Source organism: Talpa occidentalis, unplaced genomic scaffold (assembly GCF_014898055.3).
Source record: "Talpa occidentalis isolate TD23 unplaced genomic scaffold, MPIMG_talOcc4v2.1 talOcc4.8, whole genome shotgun sequence".
NCBI classification, from domain to species: Eukaryota; Metazoa; Chordata; class Mammalia; order Eulipotyphla; family Talpidae; genus Talpa; species Talpa occidentalis.
This window is the reverse complement of record NW_023605194.1, coordinates 94,652,681-94,671,866: the sequence shown is the minus strand read 5'-3', so window position 1 is coordinate 94,671,866 and position 19,186 is coordinate 94,652,681. Positions and strand designations below refer to the sequence as shown.

Genomic DNA, 19,186 nt, shown 5'->3' with positions numbered 1-19,186 from the left:
GCTGGGACTCCTGAGAGGAAAGTCCAGTTCCTTGGTGACCCCATAGCCACATTCATGATGGCAGGCCTCTCTGTGGTAATAGCGCTGTGCCTGGAGGGTCTGGTCTGGAGGGCTGGGCGCTGCCTGGTTATGGGGACCCACTCTGGACAGTCCACAGAGCTCTTCCCATCATGTCTCACCTTCCCACAACTCTGGGCAGGAGTGCTGTTAGAGGTCTACTCTGCAGATGTGGAAACACTGCGAGCCACACGACCCAGGGGCACAGAGCCAGCTAGTGAGCAGGGGCTAAGTGTCTGGCTTCAAGTCCAGTGCTTCGTCTGCTCCACCAAGCCACTGTCCCCCAAAGAGAGGTGCACAAAACCAGCAGGGGGAAAGTAGAAAGAGACGCTCTCACTGTGGGGTGAAGAGCCCCTTTGGCTTGCGTCAGTTTCAGCCCAGCTGGCTCTGCCCTCCTGTCCCAGGATGTTGAAAAGAAAGCTCTAAAGAGGAAAGGTCAGCCTGGGAGAGAGGCAGGAGAATGCCAGAGTAACACATTCTCACCCCACTTTTCTTAAGAGCCGTGCCAGGTCCTAAGAGAGGGGCACAAGAGAGCAACAAAGATGCCGCAGGACCCCGCTGCTGCCCTGCAGGCTCACAGTCTTCAGGGGGGAAGACCCTGAAACTGTGTGGGAAGGCAGAGGGCATAGGCGGGCACTGAGGAGGGCTGGGCGAGCTGATAGCAGGCCTTCTTGGCCCAAATCCCCTCCTCCCATGGCCAGACACACGGTGACCACCCCAGCCCTCTCCCCAAACCCTGCCTCCCCCCTCCTCTGAGAGCTTGTCTTACCTTCTGCATAAACCAGTCAGTCAGCACTTGGCTTATACTCTCATATGACCCGATTATATGCCTATGCCCATCTCGCCACCTAGATTAGCATCTCCTCCAAGGCGGGCACTCCTGTCCCACCTGCCCTGTGACACTTAGCACATTTTGGTAAGGAAAGGTTATTAAGAAAGTCAAGTGGGCCTCTCTGGTGGTGCAAGGGGTTAAGATGCAACCTATGAATCTATCCGTAGCCTTTGCAGCACGAGTTCGATCCCCCGGCCAGGGAGCTACCCACGTGGTGCAGCAGACCTCTCCTGACTCTCCTGCTGCTCCCCTCCGGAGAGTACTTCAATCTGCCTGTTCTGTTCCCCGCTCTGTCTTTGGTGAGTCCTCTCACCCCCACACCTCTGGCCTGTACCCCAGTTCTTGTATGCATAAACAAATAAATCTTTAAAAAAGAAAAAAAGAAAGTCAAGTGTTCAAAGCGATCATTTCAGACAACGCTGTGGTATGTTTACAACAAAAGCTGGACGGTGGGTCCCAAGCGGGGCCGAACCTTCGTGACGTCATGGGCTTGTGACGACACCGACGCTGGCCTCTGTGGCTCGGCAGCCTGCAGGCAGGATGACGTCAGCGCTGGAACCGGTGTGGATCAGTGCGCGCCGGGTGAATGATCGCGTTTGGCCGCCGGAGACGCGGGGAGGGCCGGGGGGTTGGATCTGATGCGGAGGGCGAAGCCGGGCGGGGGTCAGCGGCTGCGGGGCGGGGCGCCGAGCCCCGGGCGGGCTGGCTCCGCCCCGCGGGCGCCCAGGGCCGGCCAATCCGCGCGGGCCGAGCCGGCGCGCAGCCTATCCGCGCTCAGGGCTCCCCCGGCGCTTCCGCGGTCGCGAGCGCGCCCGGGCCGAGCCCGCCGCGGGAGGGGTCCTGGGCGCCGGGCCCCGCGCTGCCCCCCGTCCCGGCCCACCCGCCCCGGCGGGTGCTCGGGGCCTGGCCCCCGCCTCCCTGGGGACCCGATGGCCGCGGAAGGCCTGGCGGGGGCGCTGACCGCTGTGCTGGGGGGCCAGGGGCTGCGCGTGCAGAGCTGTGACTCGGGGCCGGCCGGGGAGCCGCCGGCGCCGGCGCGTCTGCGGCAGGACGTCTGCTACGTGGTGCTGGCCGTGTTCCTCAACGAGCAGGTGAGCGTCCGCCCGGCGGGCCCGCCGCCCGGCCCTCGGGAGCGCAGCCGACCCCAGTGGAGACCGAGGACCTCCGGCACCAGCCACGCTCCCCGCGTGTGGTGCGCCCCAGTTTTGCAAAGCACTCTCACTTACACTTGCATCCGAACCGCGCGCGGCCCAGCCCCGAGGGTGCCCTGCTAGACGCAGCGGGGCGCTGAGGCGGGGAGCCTGTTTGGCCCGCTAGGCCTCCATTCCTGAGGGGAGGGCCGTCTTACTCTTTCCCTGGAGTCTAGCACACCGCCGGCCTCCGCCTGGGCTGCCCCGTGCTTCAGAGACCGCCCGGAATCCCGTGCACAGTCCTGGCACTTCGGAGCCCCTGTGTGGTGCTCCTTTGGGTGCTGATCCCTGTACAGGTGGCCGTAACAGCTGGAGGTGGGGGGTAAAGAGAGGGGCCTGGCGGTGAGGGGGAGGCTTGTTTCAAAGCCGAGACCCCAGTGGGAAGAGGCCACAGACAGCTGGTAAACCAGAGGGGAGCCAGCTACACAATGACATCATACAAAGACACAAAATAGAGCAGGTCATGTGGCACCTCACCCTGTGGGGCCCAGCCTCAACCCCTGAAGCAGCTTGCAGGACTTTTAGCCCCTTTCTGAAATGGAAGTCTGAATCCAGAGAGGGAAGAATTGCAGACAGCTGCGCCCCAGTCACACGCGGACAGCCCCTGGAGAACTCAACCATCTGAGGGTGGCCACCAGGAAGGGGAGACTCTGAGATAGAATCAGGTCCCAGGGCAAGGGGAGGCCCCAGGGCTCCCAGCCCAGCTGTAGTGGGGTGAGGATCCTTTCTCCTCACTCAGGATGAGGTGCTGCTGATCCAGGAGGCCAAGAAGGAGTGCCGGGGGTCATGGTACCTACCTGCGGGGAGAATGGAGCCTGGGGAGACCATCGTTAAGGCCCTGCAGCGCGAGGTCAAGGAGGAGGCTGGGCTGCACTGTGAGCCCCTGACCTTGCTGTCTGTGGAGGAGCGGGGTCCCTCCTGGATCCGCTTTGTGTTCCTGGCTCGCCCCACAGGTATGGCTCACCTGGGCACAGTGTGTTTATGGGGCCTGGGGTGGGGAGCATTGCCACCTTCAGCTCATCCTCAGGTGAGATGGACCTCCTATTCTGGCTGGTACAAGCCTGGGCTCACTGGATTCCAGCCTAAGGACTGGACTTACTCCCAGCCCCCAGGACTAGAGGCCAGGACTTCTCATTCTCCTACTCCGTCCCCCTCAACTCTCCCTAGGTGGAACTCTCAAGACTTTCAAGGAGGCAGATGCAGAGTCCCTGCAGGCCGGCTGGTACCCGAGGACCTCTCTGCCCACTCCACTGCGAGCCCATGACATTCTGCACCTGGTAGAGCTCGCCGCTCAGTACAAGCAGCAAGCCAGGCACCCCCTCATTCTGCCCCAAGAGCTTCCCTGCAGCCTGGTCTGCCAGCGGCTCGTGGCCACCTTCACCAGTGTTCAAACGGTGTGGGTGTTAGTGAGTACAGCGGGAGGGCCTCACCTGCCCATCACTGCTTGTGGCTTCACCCCCACGGAGCAGAGGGGTGGCATTAAAATGGCTGTCCTGCGGCTGCTGCAGGAGTGTCTGACCCTGCACCACTTGACTGTGGAGACCAAGGGGTTGCTTGGACTGCAGCACCTGGGCAGAGACCAAACAGATGGTATCTGCCTGAATGTGCTGGTGACAGTGGCTTTTCGGAACCCAGGTACCCAAAATGAGCCCCCAAAAGTTCAGGGCGAGAACTTCTTTTGGTGGAAAGTTATGGAGGAAGACCTACAAATCCAACTCCTGCAGAGGCTTCAGGAATCCTCTGTGGTCCCCATTAACAGATAGGAAGCTGCCATCAGTGGGCACGAAACTGGGTGTCTGTGCTCCCCTCACAGCATGGGAGGCAGGAGGTGGGCAGTCGGGGATCTTGCTGTGCTGGGAGCAGGGTGGTTCCCCTGTTCTCAAGGGCCTTCCATCTCTCCTTGCATGGAGCAGGTCCCTCTTGCGCTAAAAGGGACAGTGCCTTTGACCAAGCAAGGAGTCCAGAGCTCAAGGACCCAGTCGCCCTGACTTCGCAATGAGGCTCTGCTCCCTAAGGGGTTGTGAGGACTGAGATGGCGTCTACTCATCACTTTCCTTGCCCACCTCGGTGTCGGCGACTCTGGTTCCTGAGGCACTGAAAACATGGGAAGGGCGCTGGGGGAGCATATCCTTGCTGAGTAAATAGGTCTTGCTTACCTAACTTCCTGCCTAATGTCTGTGTGGGGAGGAAGTGAGCCGGAAGTGTGGACTGCTGTCTAGGAGCACTGTTCCCCAGCTCCCACCAGCACCTGCCCAGGCCCTCCCAGGTAGTAACTGACATCTCAGGGACAGCCTGTGGGGAGCCAGAAGGCTGGCTCCCTGCTGTCCACCACAGCCTGCCGGCCCTCCAGGGCTCTCCTTATCTCGCCTGCCAGGTGGGAGTTGTGCGAACAGGGGAGAAGCTTCAGTGGGCGAGGAGCTATAAAGCTCTAAATGCTGCCTCTGCCTTTTCACAGCTCAGCCCAAGCCAGAGCCAAATCTTTTCTCCTTCCCCTTTAGTCCAGCTGAATCATGGTAGGGATTACTTTTTAAAGAGGACTTTACTAAAATGTGAGGGGAAACCAAAGAAAGTAGACCATGTTTCATGCGCTACTCACTGCATCTACCGTACAGAAAACACCCACGTGGCTCAGCTTCTGAGGGAACACGGACACTCTGCAGAAGCAGGATAACCTTTCAGCTGCCATGTCTTTCTAGCCTCCGGGACCATCGTAGGGGTCATCTCGTCCCCTCTGAGGACTAACATCTTCCAAATGATGGAAGCAGACCTCTCGCTTCGGTTCATTTTTCTCAGTGTCTGAGGGATGACGAGTCCCTCCCTACGCTCAAGGGTAATGGTCTCTGCTCCCGTGAGTTAGCCTGCTAGTCTTCAACCCCGGGTGCCTATTAGAATCACCTGGAGCGCTTTCAAAACTCAGGGACCACCCCAGAGATTCTGATTTAACTTGTGGAGGGTGGGCCCTGGGGCACTGTTATTTTAGAAAGCAACCCAAGTGATTCTGACATCACCGAGTTGAGAGCCGCTGATCAGCTGTCTCCAGCCCTGCCCTGGAATGTTTTTGGTGACCCCCCTCAAAGGTGCAACACACACACTTAGGGACAAGTTTTTTTTAAAATACCAGGCCCACCGTTTACCACTAAAGAAGTGACACAACCCCTAACAGGAACACTTAAAAAAGGAGACTTGCATACAGATGCTTCCAGATGGCCCAGCCCCCTGCGGTATCAGGGGCAGCTGGCGCTCGGGCGTAGGTAGCTGAACAGTAGAGCTGCTTGGCCAAGAGGGAGGCTGCTGCCTGGCAGGCGCAGAGGAACATCAGGTGTGCACTGCAGAGCCCTCCTCCCTACCCTCCCTCACCTCGCCCACTTAGCTCCAGAGCTGGAAAAGGAATCTGTCTTCCTAGGGGAGGAAGACTGGTCCGAATTAGCAGCGAAGCCCTGGGCAGAAGGACGCAAAGGGTGGAGAAGAAGAGGGCGGCTGTGTCCACGCAACCACACCATTTATTGCCAAGCTGTCTGGGAGGACGCCGCGCGAGTGCCAAGTACGTCGAGGAGGGCAATGTCCAATTCCTGGGCTTGTGGACATTTTCTGAATCGAAGAGTCTAGGCCCAGCTCATCCACTGAGTTCTGCTCCCCAGCCCCCCACCCACACCCAGTGGGCGCGCACACACATGCCCCGTGTCTCTCAGAGCTGCAGTTCAGTCCTCCCCAACTTGAGGAATGCAGGAGAGGTAGAGGTTATTGAGTTTCCTCCTCTTTCATGTCACCTCTTGGCAACCTGCGGCCAGCTTCTAGAAGCGGCATGGGCAGGAAAAGGAAGCACAAGGGGCTCTGGCCTGCTCCTCCTTGCCCAGGAGCGAAGCCAGCCGCTGCAGTCCTGCTGTGAGGTAATGCCTGGCGCTGCCTCTGTGTTCCTGCAGGTCGAGACAGATTCGGGCCGGGCGGGGTGGCAGCCCCAGCCACAGAGGGCATGCAGGGAGAACATCACGACTGGCTGCCCGTACTGCCACCCCTTCCACCAGGCTTGGGGTCTGTAGTCAGGTGGGCATCCTGGCCTCATCTCTACTCTGAGTTCCCTGCTCCCCTACAAGAGTATCTCACTTCGCCAAGAGCAAGGTCTCGCCTCCCTCTTGCTGTCTCCAAGCCCCTCTGCCCAGGTGTTGTGGACCTGCTGAGACGGGTTCAGAGGCGCCAGGGAGAAACCAGCTGGAGTTGGAGCCTGGCACCCAGCCCCCCAGCTCCCCAGGCCCTCTCCCGCCCTGGCTACAGTTGCATCAAGGCTCTCATTAGCAGCTGCCCCCGCCTGGGCGCGGAACATGCTTTGGGCATTTGCCATGAGGCAGTTGGAAATTTTGCAACAGTCTCCAGGAGGGCTGAGCAGGAAGAGGGGGCTTTCCCTGCTGTCTACAGCCCCTTCCCATGGTTAAGCCTGGAAGGCGGGAGGAAAAAAATGTCAAGTCTCCGCAGCATCTATTGTACCTAGTGTGACATGACAGGGCTCCCTTGTCCCCATCCTTGGGTGAATGGTCATGACCAACGTCAGGCTATCCAATCACTCCCCCGTGTGCCTAGAACTGAGTCACAAGTCTTGGCCCCAGCAACAAATGGCCACTGGAGAAGGGTGCTAGACACAGAACATGTGCGGGGCTGGGTCCCAGTGCTCACCTGGCTGTTACCCAGCTTCCCCAAGGAGGTCCCGAGGACGCCAAGCTGCCTGGGAGGCCGCCTCTTGCTCCTTGGCATCTGGTACCTCAGAGTCCCACTCCCTAAAACCAAGTCTAGTGTGGTCAACAGGCCAAGGTTGTCTTGAGCTAACCTGGGAGCTGAAGCCCAGGCTTCCACGGAGGCACACCCTGGGGTGTAAAGGACATGGAGCCAAGCCCCCGCCCCAGGAGGAGAATGATGGTGGCAGAGCTGGGCGGGAGGAGGTGTGGACAAAAGTCTCCCCTCCCATCATGCTCCTGGCTCAGATATGCCCTTCTGGGAGCGGGGAGAGGCTCAGGTGAGGACCGTGTGGGGGGAACTTCACGAAAGCAATGGCAGCCAGCTCCTTGCAGAACTCCTCGAGTACTACCACGCCCTGGAGGAGAGTCTGGTGGTCCAGCCTGAGGGAGACGGCAGGGGGATCATGGTGGGAGGTGGCAGGAGTGTGCCCGGTTTGACATCCTGAGGGCAATCCCAGGAGACACAACCCAGCAGCAGGCCCTCCTCAGCCCCCGTGCCCTAAAGTACCCTTCTTCCCAGTCCGGGGCCCTCCCTTGGGCACCCACTTTCCTCAGCTACTTACTGCTCCCCAGGAACCTGCCCCATCAGCTGCTTGCGCACCAGGAGTAGTTTGCCTGGGAACTGGGGTACCCTCTGAATTCTCTGCATCAAGTCCCCAATCACCTAGAGTAGGAACAAGGAGGACTGAGGCGTGGACAAGGGTCTCCGCTGCAGGGTCCCTGCGCTCCCACGCCATGTGACTGTGCTTTTCCCTGGTGCTGGAAGGGTGCCCCGGCTTGCCCACCTCCCTGCCCCTCCCCACTGCTGGCACACTCCTGGGGCCCAGGTATCCTCACCCTGACCAGCACAGAGAACAGGCTCCTACAGCCAGGGGCCAGGCTGATGTAGGGATCCAGGAGGTACTCGTGGATATGCGGGTGGGGGAAGAGGGCTAGCCGGGACAGGACTGAGGTCACTTGCAGGTTCAGGCTGTATGGCTGTAGGGAACACAGTGGACAAGCCAAGGGTTGGCAGGGGATGGTGAGCATTTTTGCACTCCCCCAGCAAGGCGCCTGGCCAGTGTGAACGTGTGCGGGGGTGGGAGACTCACGTGATGTGTGTGTGTCATGGATTCCCTGAGGCTGAGGGCCAAAACATGTTAAGGCGTGTGGAACAGAGGCGAGACGGGGCTTCCCAACTGGGGAAAGGTGGGGGGTAGGGGCTGTTGTGGAGCTGGGGAACGGAAGATGACTGGACCCCCATGGCCAGGCCCTGCTGTCCCAAAGGTCTCAAGAGGCACCAGCCTGGAGTTCTCCTGAGACCCTCACCCTGTCACCAAGGCCCAGCCCCGTTGGCTACCTGTTCCAAAATCCGGGACATGCGATCAAACAGCATTCGAAGGAAGTGACCCTCAAAGAAAGGCCGTTCAGGCTCATGGGGGTCCAGGGGCGTGGGATCTGGGGGCCAGCCCCAAGGTGCGACTCGGGAGTTGCACTCCTGGAACTGAGACAGGAAGGGAGGAGTGAGGAGGCAGCACAGTGGTCCTCACTCTGGAAGGCTGGCCAGGGGCTCTTGGTGGGAGCATGGAGCACCTTGGGCCAGAGACCACGGAGGGACAGCTCGGGGTTTATCAACCCAGGGCTTGATGGACCGGGAGTGGGTGCTGGCAGAGGCGTCGACACTCACCAGCCCATATGCATCGTGGACGTACGTGTCATATCCGGTCTCCTCCAGGAAAGCAGAGGTCTTGGCTTCCTCAGGAACCAGGCAGAGGAAACTATGAGACAGGACCCGAGGTGTGGAGGGCCCCGTCCGGGCTGCCCTGCTTGCCCCTGCTCCATCTTAGGCCCTGGGGGCGCACGCCCTCTCAGGCTGCACTGGGTGGGGCTTGGCCCAAGATGGAATAAAGCTCAGGTGGCTCAGACTTCCTGACCTGCACCTACCTGTTGACAATCTCTGTCACTGCAGTTTTGCCATCTGAGTTGGTGGCAGGGGCTGGGGGAGGCTTTGTAGAAGGTTGAAAGCCGGAGTCAAGGAAGCCATCGGTGAAGTAGGGGTCCTCCTCCAGGTCTCTGTGGTGGGAAGACAAGCAGCAGCAATGAGCGAAGAATAGGGTGCTGAGAACTGGGGTGGGTGCCGAACTGCCAGGGCCTCCCAGAGAGGCCCGGTTTTACTTACAGGTTATCCTCATAGCTCTCGGGCTCAGGGGAGCACCGGGCCACGTAGGGGCGGCCCTCAAGGTTGCACAGGACAAGACTGTGGATGATCCGCTCGTGGGGCTTCTGCAGCAGCTCCTCAAACAGCCGCAGCGTGGTGATGCTGATCTGGGGCAAGAAGCCATCAGCAGGATGCCCCTCCCCCACCCCTATTTCCAGGGGTGCCGGGAACTGCTCACCCAGATAAAAGTCTCCCTAGAACATGGTCAACTTCCCTAGCCAAGGCTATGGAGATAGGTTCTGGGGGGAGTGGGTGGGTGTTTATGTGGGAACCCAGAAGTCTGGTAGGTCCTGGTTCCTTACTAATTTGATGTGTGGTATCAGGCAAGCCAGCCGGCTTCTCTCTCCCTCAGTTCCCAGGACTGAAAAATCAAATATGGACCGCACTTATCACACAGAATGGTGGCAGCCTCAAACAAGTCAGATGACTACAGTAGTTCTCCCTTGTGCTTGGGGGTTGTGTTCCAAGAAACACACACACACACCCCGCCCCCCGTCCCGGATGCCTAAAACTGGAAATAGAACCAAGTCCTATATATATATTACATACCTTCCCATGCCACACTCACCTATGGTAAAGTTTACTCAAAAATGAGGCACAGTAAGAGATTAACACCAATGCTAAAAATAAAATAGAACAATTCTAACAATATAATAAAAGTTCTGTGGATGTGGTCGCCCGCTCTTAAAATACCTTATGGTATGGAATATTTTTGGACTTCAGTTGACTCGGATCACTGAAACAGATGGGAGGCTGCTGTATTAAAGAGGTTTGCAAAACATAAAGTGCTGTCACCAGCATGTGATCAGAGACAAGTGCTGTGTGACAAAAGCAGTCAGCCTACCAATCAGTGCCACTGTTCTGTTTTTTGTGTGTGGGTGGACAGGGGTCAGTACCTCAAAGATAGAACTATCTGGAAAGCTAATGAAAATGGGAAGCCTCAGACAATCCCTTTTGGGGGGTAGGGGCACCTCACCTCATCAGAAAGGTGGTCACAGTGCCTGATGAGGTGGGAGCACAGAGTGTGGGGGCTGTCCCCGAGGGCTGCCGGTGGCTGGTCAGTGTCCAGGAGGAAAGCCACAGCCTCCCGCAGCAGCACAGGGGAACGGAGCTGGCGCAGCAAGGCTGTGAGCAGGGCGGTGGAAGTCAGGATGCTCTGCTCAGACCTATAGGAGAGAGCACTGCACTGGCCCCCAGGCTGGGGAAGGACCCACCCTCTCTGAGGTCCCCAAGTCCAAGAATGGGAGGGCTCTGTTGGTCCACAAGTCTCAGAGCGTGTGGGGGCGGGCTAGGATGTGGGGTGGGGGTAGCCTGGCAAACATTCACTGACGGTGTCCGCAGACTCGGAGCTCTGGCCGAGGAGGTCCCTGGCCTGAGGGGCAGAAAGGGGTGTGATGGGTAGCCCGGCAGACCACGGCCAGGAACTGGACATACACTTACACGTGCAGTAGCTGGGGCTGCAGAATCTCCACAAATAACTTCTCAGTCACAGCCTTTGCCAGGGCATCTGCAACCACCTGGGCCCCAAAGAGCACCCCTTAAACTTGGTTTACCCTCATCAACAATTTCTGCTGAGAAACCACTATGTCCCCGCATGGTGCTTAAAACAGGCAGAGGGGCCCAGCCAATCCAGGGCCCTGCCCAGCCTGAGTGAGCCACTGGCCCTCGAAGTGAAGATGGCAAAGGAAATAGTGCGACACTGGGAAACTCCTCCCTGCTCACCGTGTGAGCCTCCGTGATCAGGTGGTCGCAGTAATCAAACCAGCCTAGGAAAGCAGCCAAGGCCTCCTTGCCAGGGAAGGAAGCCTCATCAGATGGGGCACTGGGTAACCTGAAGGGAGAGCAAGAAAGCTTTCCTCAGGTATGTTCTGGAAGCTGGGTCCTTTCTCCCTCTGCCCTGGACCTCTGTTCTATTGGGGGTTCTCCGGGAACAGACAGCAAAGATGATGCTCCCTGGAGGGTGAGAAGGACCCTGGGATGGGCTTTAACCTAGGGAAGGAGGCCAGGTCTCAGGACAGGCAGGGCTTCCTTCCAGTCACTCATGCTGTAGCCCTGCCTTCCCTGGCCAAGCACCTACCTCCAGCTGATGCCCTCTAATGTGGCAATGTCTGCGGGGTCCAGGAAGGCAGGCATGGACTGGTATAGCTGGCAAAGGTGCCCAACGATCGCGGGGCAGCAAAGGCTGTTCTGCACCAGGTAGGTGGCTGCTGGCTGGGAAGCCACGCTCACCAGAAGCAGCAGGTTCTCCTGGGCCTTTAGGGCCACCCGACCTTTCTAGGGGATAGGGGTGCAACTTCAGGGACATGCACCCAGACCGCCACATCCCTTCCTAGCAACTTGCCACCCCCATGCCTGCCCACTTGGTCTTGGCAGCCACCAGCACCTTGCTCTTACACAACCCAATCAGAGAGATGATCAGGTTGCTCTCCCCGATCCCTCCATCTGGCTCTTCGGTCTCTGCAGGCAGCTGGGTGGTCAAGGCCCAGGCCCCACAGGGAGCCCCATTGGGAGCCTGACTATGGGGGTGGTCTTTGTTCTGGATGCTGGCTGTTTCTCTGGGCGGAACACTGGGTTCTCTGGATAACTTCTTCTTCCCGACCATCTTTTTACCCTGCAAAGGAGCTAAGGTGAGGCCAGGTGGTAGTGGTCAATCCCCATATGCCCCCTTGGGAAGGCAGATATACTGGCTGCAGGGCCTTAGCCTAGAGCTGGTGGAGCAGACACCCTGGGGTGTGCCCGTCAACCCCCAGTTCCCAGGAGTCGAACTCACCTCCAGGATGTAGGTGAGCAGGGCTGGGTCCTGCTGGATTTTGGAGCAGAGGACAGTGGTAAACTGTACCTCCTCCTTTTCTGTAAGGGATCCAGGAACTGTCCCACCAAGTCGGAGAAGTTTCTGGAAGAGGAGCACGATAGCAACAGAGAAGAATGGAGTGGCAGGGAAGAGGGGGGCCTCACCCCCAGACAGCCCTTGGCTTCCTGGCACCTACCTGCACAGGCCTGTGGACATGGAGGTAATGCAGGAGTGGGTGCTGTACCTGAGCCAGCACTTTGCTGAAGAACTGGAACACCTGCTGCCGCATGCCTGGAGGGTACTGGGGGGAAGAGGAGACTGTCGGGAGGAGAAGCAGGTCCCCCTCTTAGACCTCTCCTCCCATGAGGCCAAGGGAGGGCACACCTCCTCCTTCAGCACCACTCAGTGGACACCTTCTCCACCAGCCTCCTTCCCTCAGCACTTTTTTTGAAACCGGCCCCCATGTGCTGCCAGTCCCCTTCCTGCTTTACTGTGCACCATAACCTTGTCAACACTGAACACGCGCTCTGTGGGCCCCTTTGAAGATTCCTCCTCTCCACAGCCGCAAGCCTGTCTGTGTTAATCACCACAGTGTTCCCGGCACCTAGAGCACGGCCTGGCACGGTGTTTCCTCCTCCCGCCCAGGGTGGTGAGAACACACCACCAAAGCAAATAACCGAGGGCCAGTGCCCTGGGGAGGAGGGGGTGGGCTAAGTGGTAGGCAGGGGGTGTCCACACTGCGAGGAGCTCCTGCTCCCAGGGGCCCTGGCTCAGCAGAAGGTTCATGGGCACTCGGGTGCTGCCCACCTCAGCCTTGCCCAGTGTGCACAGAGTTTCCAGGATCTTGTGCTGCAGCAGGTACTCCAGGCAGGGCCCGGCTTCACTGGCTGCTGCCTGTTGCCTCTCCTCATACACCAGGATGTCCAGCATCTGCTTCAGCCGCCAGGGAATATCTGTTTTCTTGGCTGGGGTGTTCTCATCTGGGTGAGCAAAAACAAGAATAAGTGGGTAGAAGGGGGGCCACTCTGGCTTGTGGTGTCAGGCCAGGGAGCCCTGGGGGTGGAAAGTGATCAAGGGCAACCTGGAGGGAGACCAGGTTAGCAGTTTGCTCCAAACAAAGCCCAGAGGAAATGGAAGTTGACAGTGGATGCCTCTACTGTAAAAAGCTAGAAGGCCTCATGGACAGGGCCCAGGAGTCAGCCCTCTGACAAATGGGAGCAAGCCCCAGCACTGTATCAGAGGGGAGCAGCCTCATCTCCCTGGCCAATCCCTGGCACCTACAGAAGGCTGTGTGCGGGGGCTGCTGGTCAGCGCTGGGCCTGAGGGAGAAGCCAGGGGCTCAGGGGTCTCAGTCAGAGAATTCAGATGCTATTTTCTGCAGTTTCTTGACTGATAACCTCCTAGGGCCTGTTGTGTCTCTTTTATATCCAGGGAAGTCAATACTCTCTTTTTTACAAAGCAGGTAAAAAAAAAAAAAAAATCTGTGGAAAACCTTGGGTTCTGACTGAAACCTGCACCATCAAGCCAGGGTCCTGATGGAAAGGCTGGTTAGTGGGGCTCTCCCGGAGTCCTAGCAGGTAGAGTGTTTTTATAAAGCAAGTTTGGATACTTTGCCACTGGCCTTGGAGCACCCCCTAGCTTTTCTGGAAAGCATAGACGCTAGAGCAAGGCAGTGTGCCTTACCTATTCCAGCACTTCTGGTCTAAGGAGCGTTCTGGAAATTATGAATTGGGCCCCGGGGAAGCCCCAGGTGGACTTGACTCAGTTCTGGGTCTCTTCTACACTTCTGGTGATTGGGGCTCTGTCAAGACAGTTTCAGACTTGAAAAGCACAAACTTCCAGTTCTGAAATAAGTCCCGGGGATGTACGGTGCAGCATGGTGACTACAGTTAACAATATTGTATTGTGGACTTAAAAGTTGCTAAGAGAGTAATTCTTACAAGTTCTCATCACAAGAAGAAAAATGGGATCATGAATGGTGGCGGGTATTAACTAGACTTGCTGGGCCAATCATTTCTCAACACATACATAGACTGAATCAGAATTTGTATACCTGAAACTAACATAATGCTAAATATCAATGATACCTCAAAAAAAAAAAAAAAAAAAGGCAAGATCTTAGGTTTAAAGCAGTCATTTTCAGCTGGGGGTAATTTTGCACCCCCGGGGGACATCTGGCATATTCTGGAGAAATATTTAAGTTTGTCACGATGGGGAAGACGTGCTATTGGCATCTAGTTGACAGAGTCCAGAACTGTTAACACACTACACCCTAAAAGGCAGCGCCCTCCAAGGACTGATCCAGTCTAAATGTCAATCGTGACGGACAGACTTGGGTCCCTCTGTGTTTAGACTGCTTTTAATTTCTTGGAATGACTTAGGAAGGAAAGGAAAGGTGTAGGCTGGAATCACACCCCTATTTGAATTCCAGGAGATGGAGAGCTAGGGATGCAGGGCAGGGTTACCTGGCAACCACTGTGCACCCACCAACACCAGCAATGTGACTACACAGCAGCCAATCAGATTACCCCTCAGTCAGATCCTCCTGGGGCCTGGATGACCCAAGCCTTTGCCTTGCTGGGTGTCAGCTGACGGAAAAAGACCAGGCATGTAATGTGCTTTGCTTTTCTTCTCCTACCTGATTTCTATAAGGGAAATGAGTTGACTCAGGAAAAAGAAATTTTCTCATTTTTTTCCCCCTTTAATCAGTAAGCCCTGGCACAGGCCTCTGAGGACGAAGGTCTAGATGTTCTGCCTAGCTGGAAGTTGGGGGACAGTGGGATTCAACCTCTGCTTTGAGAAGTCAGGCCAGTGGGACCCCCACCCCGCTCACCTCAATCTCTCCTAAAAGGTCAGAGTGGGACCAGGCCCCACTCTGCACTCCTGAGCAGTGTATGTCACCTTCCCTAGGACACCTGTGTGTCTGAGCTGCATGGTGACCTCACCCATTTCTTCCCACCCCTCCAAGAGTCCAGGGAGCCCTGGCCCACCTGTGCTTTCGATGTAGTAGTGTGTGATGCCCTTCCAGTGCTCCACGAAGGCTTCTAGCAGGTCAATGCTGGGCTCCCGCTGCAGAGAGAGCAGAGACAACCTAGGTGGCAGCACAGGGAGCGCGGGCTCCAGACTTCCCACCATCCGCTAAGCGTCAGGTCCCCGCTACACCCTGGAGCAGGCACTCTGATCCGGGTTCTCAAAAGGAAATGTAATATGTTTTCTCCAGGATGTGTCTGCATTGTCACCATAGCTTGCCAACAATGTCCTGGCACTTCTGATCAGACACCCTTCCCTTCTGGAAATGCTGCCCGTCACAATTCCACAATCCCTAGCCCGGAGGAGCTGAGAATGTTGGCAGGGAAGTAGAAGCAGATCATTTCAATATAACACAGCTATGCTACGGCAGAGGGGCAGAGAGGAAAACAGAAAAGCACCCCCAAAACAACAAAATCAAAATGATACAGATCAAAAACATGGCAAAGAGAGCATTCTCAAGCTGAGGGGCTATGAAAATCTATGTTCAAGGCCATGACAGCTCAGCTGAGCCGCAGGGGTAAGGAACTCATACCACTATGAGTGTGTCTTATTTATAATCTTTGTACAAGGCAACAGGCTGGGCACCCCAACTCTTCCTTAAGTAGCTCTGCTCCTAGCCACACCTTCTCCATTCCTTCTACCGAGAGAATTCTGACTCTGTTCTCAGCAAACTTTCCCCTTTTCCAGAAGTGCTCTCTCCATATCCACACCCTGGCTGGCCCTGGCCTTGAACTGGTAACAACCACTTTGCCTGTGAAATCTCCAAAAAAGGGCATTTTTTCTCTCTCCTTGCAAAGTAAATGTCTGCTGGAGAAAATGCATAATCAAGTTGTCCCTAACCTCTCGCCCTTGCCCGGGTCCCTCGGGAGGCCTGAGTATCCCTTTCTACATCAAGATCTTCACAGTCCCCAGCGAGGTCCAGCTAAGGGCCCCGGCTCCCCAAAGCCCTCTCCAGGGTTCCCGGATGTGTCTCTCACTGACCTCATGCTTCTCGGCATCACTGCACTACAGACTCGAATAATTCATTCCGAAGTATCTTTTGAGCGCCTACTGCATACGAGACACCACACTAGATGCTACAGGCAATACAAGGATGTTTAATACCCCATCCTCACAAAACATGCCATGGAAGGGAAGAAAATGTAAAACTGAAAACTGCACTGAACAGTTCAGTGCAACACAGTTCACAGTTCAGTGAACACAGGAGAGGTGGCAAGCGACCTCCGGTCAAGATGGGGTAGACTCTAGCAGGCTGCAACACGTAAGGCTTTACTGAGGTCACAGAGAACTAAAACTAGAATAACTGGGGCAGATTTCAACATTCGGAGAGGAAGGAAAACATTTCCTGCAGAAGGCACTCTGCAAAGTGTGTGGGGAGAAAAAAAACAATGGGTCAATGAGTGTGTGGGACTCGACCGCAAAGTCACAGAGTCAGTTCTTGGTTGTTTTTGTTTGTTTTGTTTTTTTGTTTTTGTTTTTTTACAGGCAAGAAGAAGCAGGTCAATGCCATCAGAACAGGGTTTTAGGAAGAGTCACCTGGCTGTGGTGTGTAGGAGACAAAGGCAGGAAGAATGCTTAGAAGGCCATCACCACGGGGGAGAAGCAATGACACTGAATGAGGCTTTGGGACACCCCCCAGCCTTGGTGGCCCAGACCATCTTGTCTTCTTTGAAAGTTAGTTGTGGGGGCCATAACCCAACCAGAGTGACACCTCCCAGTCATTCCAAACACCCCAGCCACAGGGAGTGACTGCACTTCGTCCCGTTCTATGCGATACTGTTGTAGCTGGGTAGCAGGCATGGTTCCCACTAGACTGTGAAGGCCTTGAGGACCAGGCCACATGTCTTACATCTCTGCCCCCCTAAAGGCCTGGCACAGAGACTACCAGCAATCATGAGTTTGATGCTCGGCCAGGGAGCTAACCCACATGGCGCAGCAGACCTCTCCTGTCTTGCCCACTGTTCCATGCAGCAATGTATTTCAGTAGATTCACCTGTTCTGCTCCCCACTCTGTCTCTGGTGAATCCTCTCCCCACGCCCCCTCTGACCAGTGCCCCAGTTCTTATATGCATAAACAAATAAATCTAAAAAAAAAAAAAAAAAAACAACTTTAATCTAGGCTTAAACCAAAAAAGTCCAGTAAGAATAGGAGTAACAGGAAGAATGTATGTTAGCTAAAACAGCACAAGGAATGAATAATTTTTACCTGAATCAGGAATGAGCTACTGTAACTCAGACCAAATAAACTGTACCAAGTGATCTATATTTAAAAAAGAAACTGAGGAGTTGCTATTCTGGTCTGTCAGAAGAGGGCAGGAGGGAACACTCTTCCTTTTCAATGAGGGAGCAAGCAACTGGGTAGGGACTTAACTTGGTGACCTCAGTTTGGGGAAAGGCCTACCAGAAGATGTGAGGGTGCAGGGGGAGAGAAGGGTTCCCAGGCCTCCCAACAATCACTCAGGAACAGTCAAACTTCTAGAGCATTGTTTGTATGTTGCATATGGAGGGGGCCTAAGATCTGCTGCCTAGAAAGAACTCTCTTGATCACCAATATCTCCTCCAGGCACCGATGGAGAAATTCCCACACTGGAGATATTAGAAATGCCCTTCTCAGGGCTGAGGTGCTGTCTGTTCCATCTGCCCCGCCTTGGGTATGGGGCTTTCCCAGGGAGATAGGAAGTAGTTGTCAGATCACTTTCTGAGATGACGGCCGTTTTGATGGGAGCCAGGGAGGAGAGAAGGAAAGATCATTTTGGAAGCTCCTGGAGGTGGGATGCCCCAGGCTCTGCATGCCTGGGAAGGGCAGGGCTGGGGGCCGGTGAAGAGAGGTGGAAGGTGAAGAAACTGTTCACTTTCTTCACAAATTGCTTAAGGCTGAAACTGTTCTCATTTACAGAAGCTCTGGTTTGGGGATGTGTGCTGGGGCAGAGGGGGGTGGAACCCAAGTTGTGTCTTCTGAGAACATTTAATAAACTAAACCGACGATTAGGAGGAGGGTTCATACCGTGTGGCAAAAGAATTGTTAACTCTACAGCGGTGTTGGCAGGGTTACAGTTAAGGGCGGGCATGGGCCTACCTATCGAAACAGCACACTTATCTGGCTGAATGAAGTGAACCCCTCCAGGCCACCTCTTACCAGCCTTCAGCCCCAACAGAAAGTGGCAAAAACACAAACTGACAGAACTATCAATAACACTCAGTCTACTTCTCCGTCCACGGCAGCTCCAGGTCTGGCTCCACGTCCCCCCACGGCGGGGTCCACCTGACTGAAGGTCAAGGGGGCAGGTGCGGTGCGGGCGAACAAGCCGCAAAGTGCCCCATGCGCCAGGGAGACCCCGCCTTCTGGGGCTGGGCGCCCGCCCGCCGCCCGCCGCTGTCCCTGTGCCCTCCCTGCGGACCTGCTAGTCAGGACCCGAACTTCCCGAGTGGTGGGTGCGAGGGCCCGCTGGGCCTGAGCAGGGTCTGGCAACCGTCTAGGGGCCGGCCCGGCGCGGAAGCGGGTTATTAAACTCAGGTGACCGGGCCCGAGGGGCGCGGGGAGGCGGACGCCGACAGAGGCTGGGGAGGGGGGTCTGGGGGAGCGTCCGGGAGCCACTACCGGGTGCCAGGGAACGGGCCTGGCCCGGCGGAGCTGGGAACGGCGAGTCTGAGGACGCCGGGAAAGAACCAGGAAGCGGCTGGGGGCGAGGGTCAGGCCTGGAGCGCGCCGGGGCCGAGCTGGGCCGGGCGTGCGGCCCGATCGAGAAAGACGCCCCAGACGCGAGGAGCGCGGTGCTGGGGTTCGGGGCGCCGCGGCCCGGGTAGGGGGTCCCTCGCGAAGCGGCCCGCCGGCTCCTCCCGCGCCCCGCGCCCGCCCTTCCGGCCTAGCCCCGGCGCGGCCACCCGGCGGCCCGCCCCAGCTCCCCGGCCTCACCGCCCCCACGGCCTCCTGCAGCAGCGCCCCGAGCCGGCTCAGCATGATGGCGGCCCGGCCCGGCCCGGCTCCCGGGCGGCGGCGGCGGCGGCGGTGGCGGAGCTCGGGTCGGAGGAGGCGGCCCCAGGCGGGCGAGGGAGGCGGGGCCCTGGCCTGGCCCGCCCGGCCGGGCTGGGGGCGCCGGCCAGCGGGCAGGGGTAGGAAGCGGGTGGGGGCGCCGGCCTCCGAGGGGCCGCAGCGGACTAGCTCGTCCAAGCCTGCCTGGGGCGCCGTGGGGAGCCTGTGGCAGAGAATGGGGAGGCTTTTTCCTGGAAGAATACGATTTATGGTTTCTGTGACGCTCTCGACCCCCGCCCCCACCGCCACCCCCTGTCCACACAGCAGCCACTGGCCACATGTGGCTGTTGAGCACTGAAATGTGCTGAACGCAGAGCACATACGGATTCTGATAA

General features: G+C 57.1%; 2 protein-coding genes across 2 annotated transcripts; one reads left to right on the top strand and one right to left on the bottom strand.

Moving 5' to 3' along the window:
• Nucleotides 1-1,818: 1,818 nt before the first annotated feature.
• NUDT18 (nudix hydrolase 18) lies at nt 1,819-7,890 on the top strand. Its single transcript, XM_037495758.2, has 3 exons — nt 1,819-1,980; nt 2,819-3,032; nt 3,247-7,890. Exons 1-3 carry the CDS (start codon nt 1,819-1,821, stop codon nt 3,840-3,842), a joined length of 972 nt encoding a protein of 323 aa, XP_037351655.1. The 3' UTR covers nt 3,843-7,890.
• On the bottom strand, nt 4,502-18,803 carry FHIP2B (FHF complex subunit HOOK interacting protein 2B). The gene is made up of 17 exons (XM_037495757.2): nt 18,735-18,803; nt 14,782-14,860; nt 12,599-12,771; nt 11,988-12,092; nt 11,771-11,893; nt 11,384-11,611; nt 11,078-11,274; nt 10,723-10,831; nt 10,441-10,517; nt 9,977-10,166; nt 8,962-9,107; nt 8,727-8,855; nt 8,470-8,560; nt 8,143-8,286; nt 7,641-7,781; nt 7,367-7,467; nt 4,502-7,184 (listed from the first exon to the last, which is right to left on the bottom strand). Exons 1-17 carry the CDS (start codon nt 18,777-18,779, stop codon nt 7,046-7,048), a joined length of 2,217 nt encoding a protein of 738 aa, XP_037351654.1. The 5' UTR covers nt 18,780-18,803; the 3' UTR covers nt 4,502-7,045.
• Between the last annotated feature and the right edge of the window lie 383 nt (nt 18,804-19,186).

What these genes read in the sequence shown, in the direction of transcription:
- NUDT18 (XM_037495758.2), top strand. Translation starts at nt 1,819, where the DNA reads ATGGCCGCGGAAGGCCTGGCGGGGGCGCTGACCGCTGTGCTGGGGGGC. An exon ending in CCGTGTTCCTCAACGAGCAG is followed by an intron (nt 1,981 to 2,818) that starts GTGAGCGTCCGC and finishes CTCCTCACTCAG; the next exon opens with GATGAGGTGCTGCTGATCCA. An exon ending in GTTCCTGGCTCGCCCCACAG is followed by an intron (nt 3,033 to 3,246) that starts GTATGGCTCACC and finishes AACTCTCCCTAG; the next exon opens with GTGGAACTCTCAAGACTTTC.
- FHIP2B (XM_037495757.2), bottom strand. Translation starts at nt 18,779, where the DNA reads ATGCTGAGCCGGCTCGGGGCGCTGCTGCAGGAGGCCGTGGGGGCG. An exon ending in GAGAGCTATGAGGATAACCT is followed by an intron (nt 8,856 to 8,961) that starts GTAAGTAAAACC and finishes TTCCCACCACAG; the next exon opens with AGACCTGGAGGAGGACCCCT. An exon ending in GGGCAGGTTCCTGGGGAGCA is followed by an intron (nt 7,185 to 7,366) that starts GTAAGTAGCTGA and finishes CGTCTCCCTCAG; the next exon opens with GCTGGACCACCAGACTCTCC.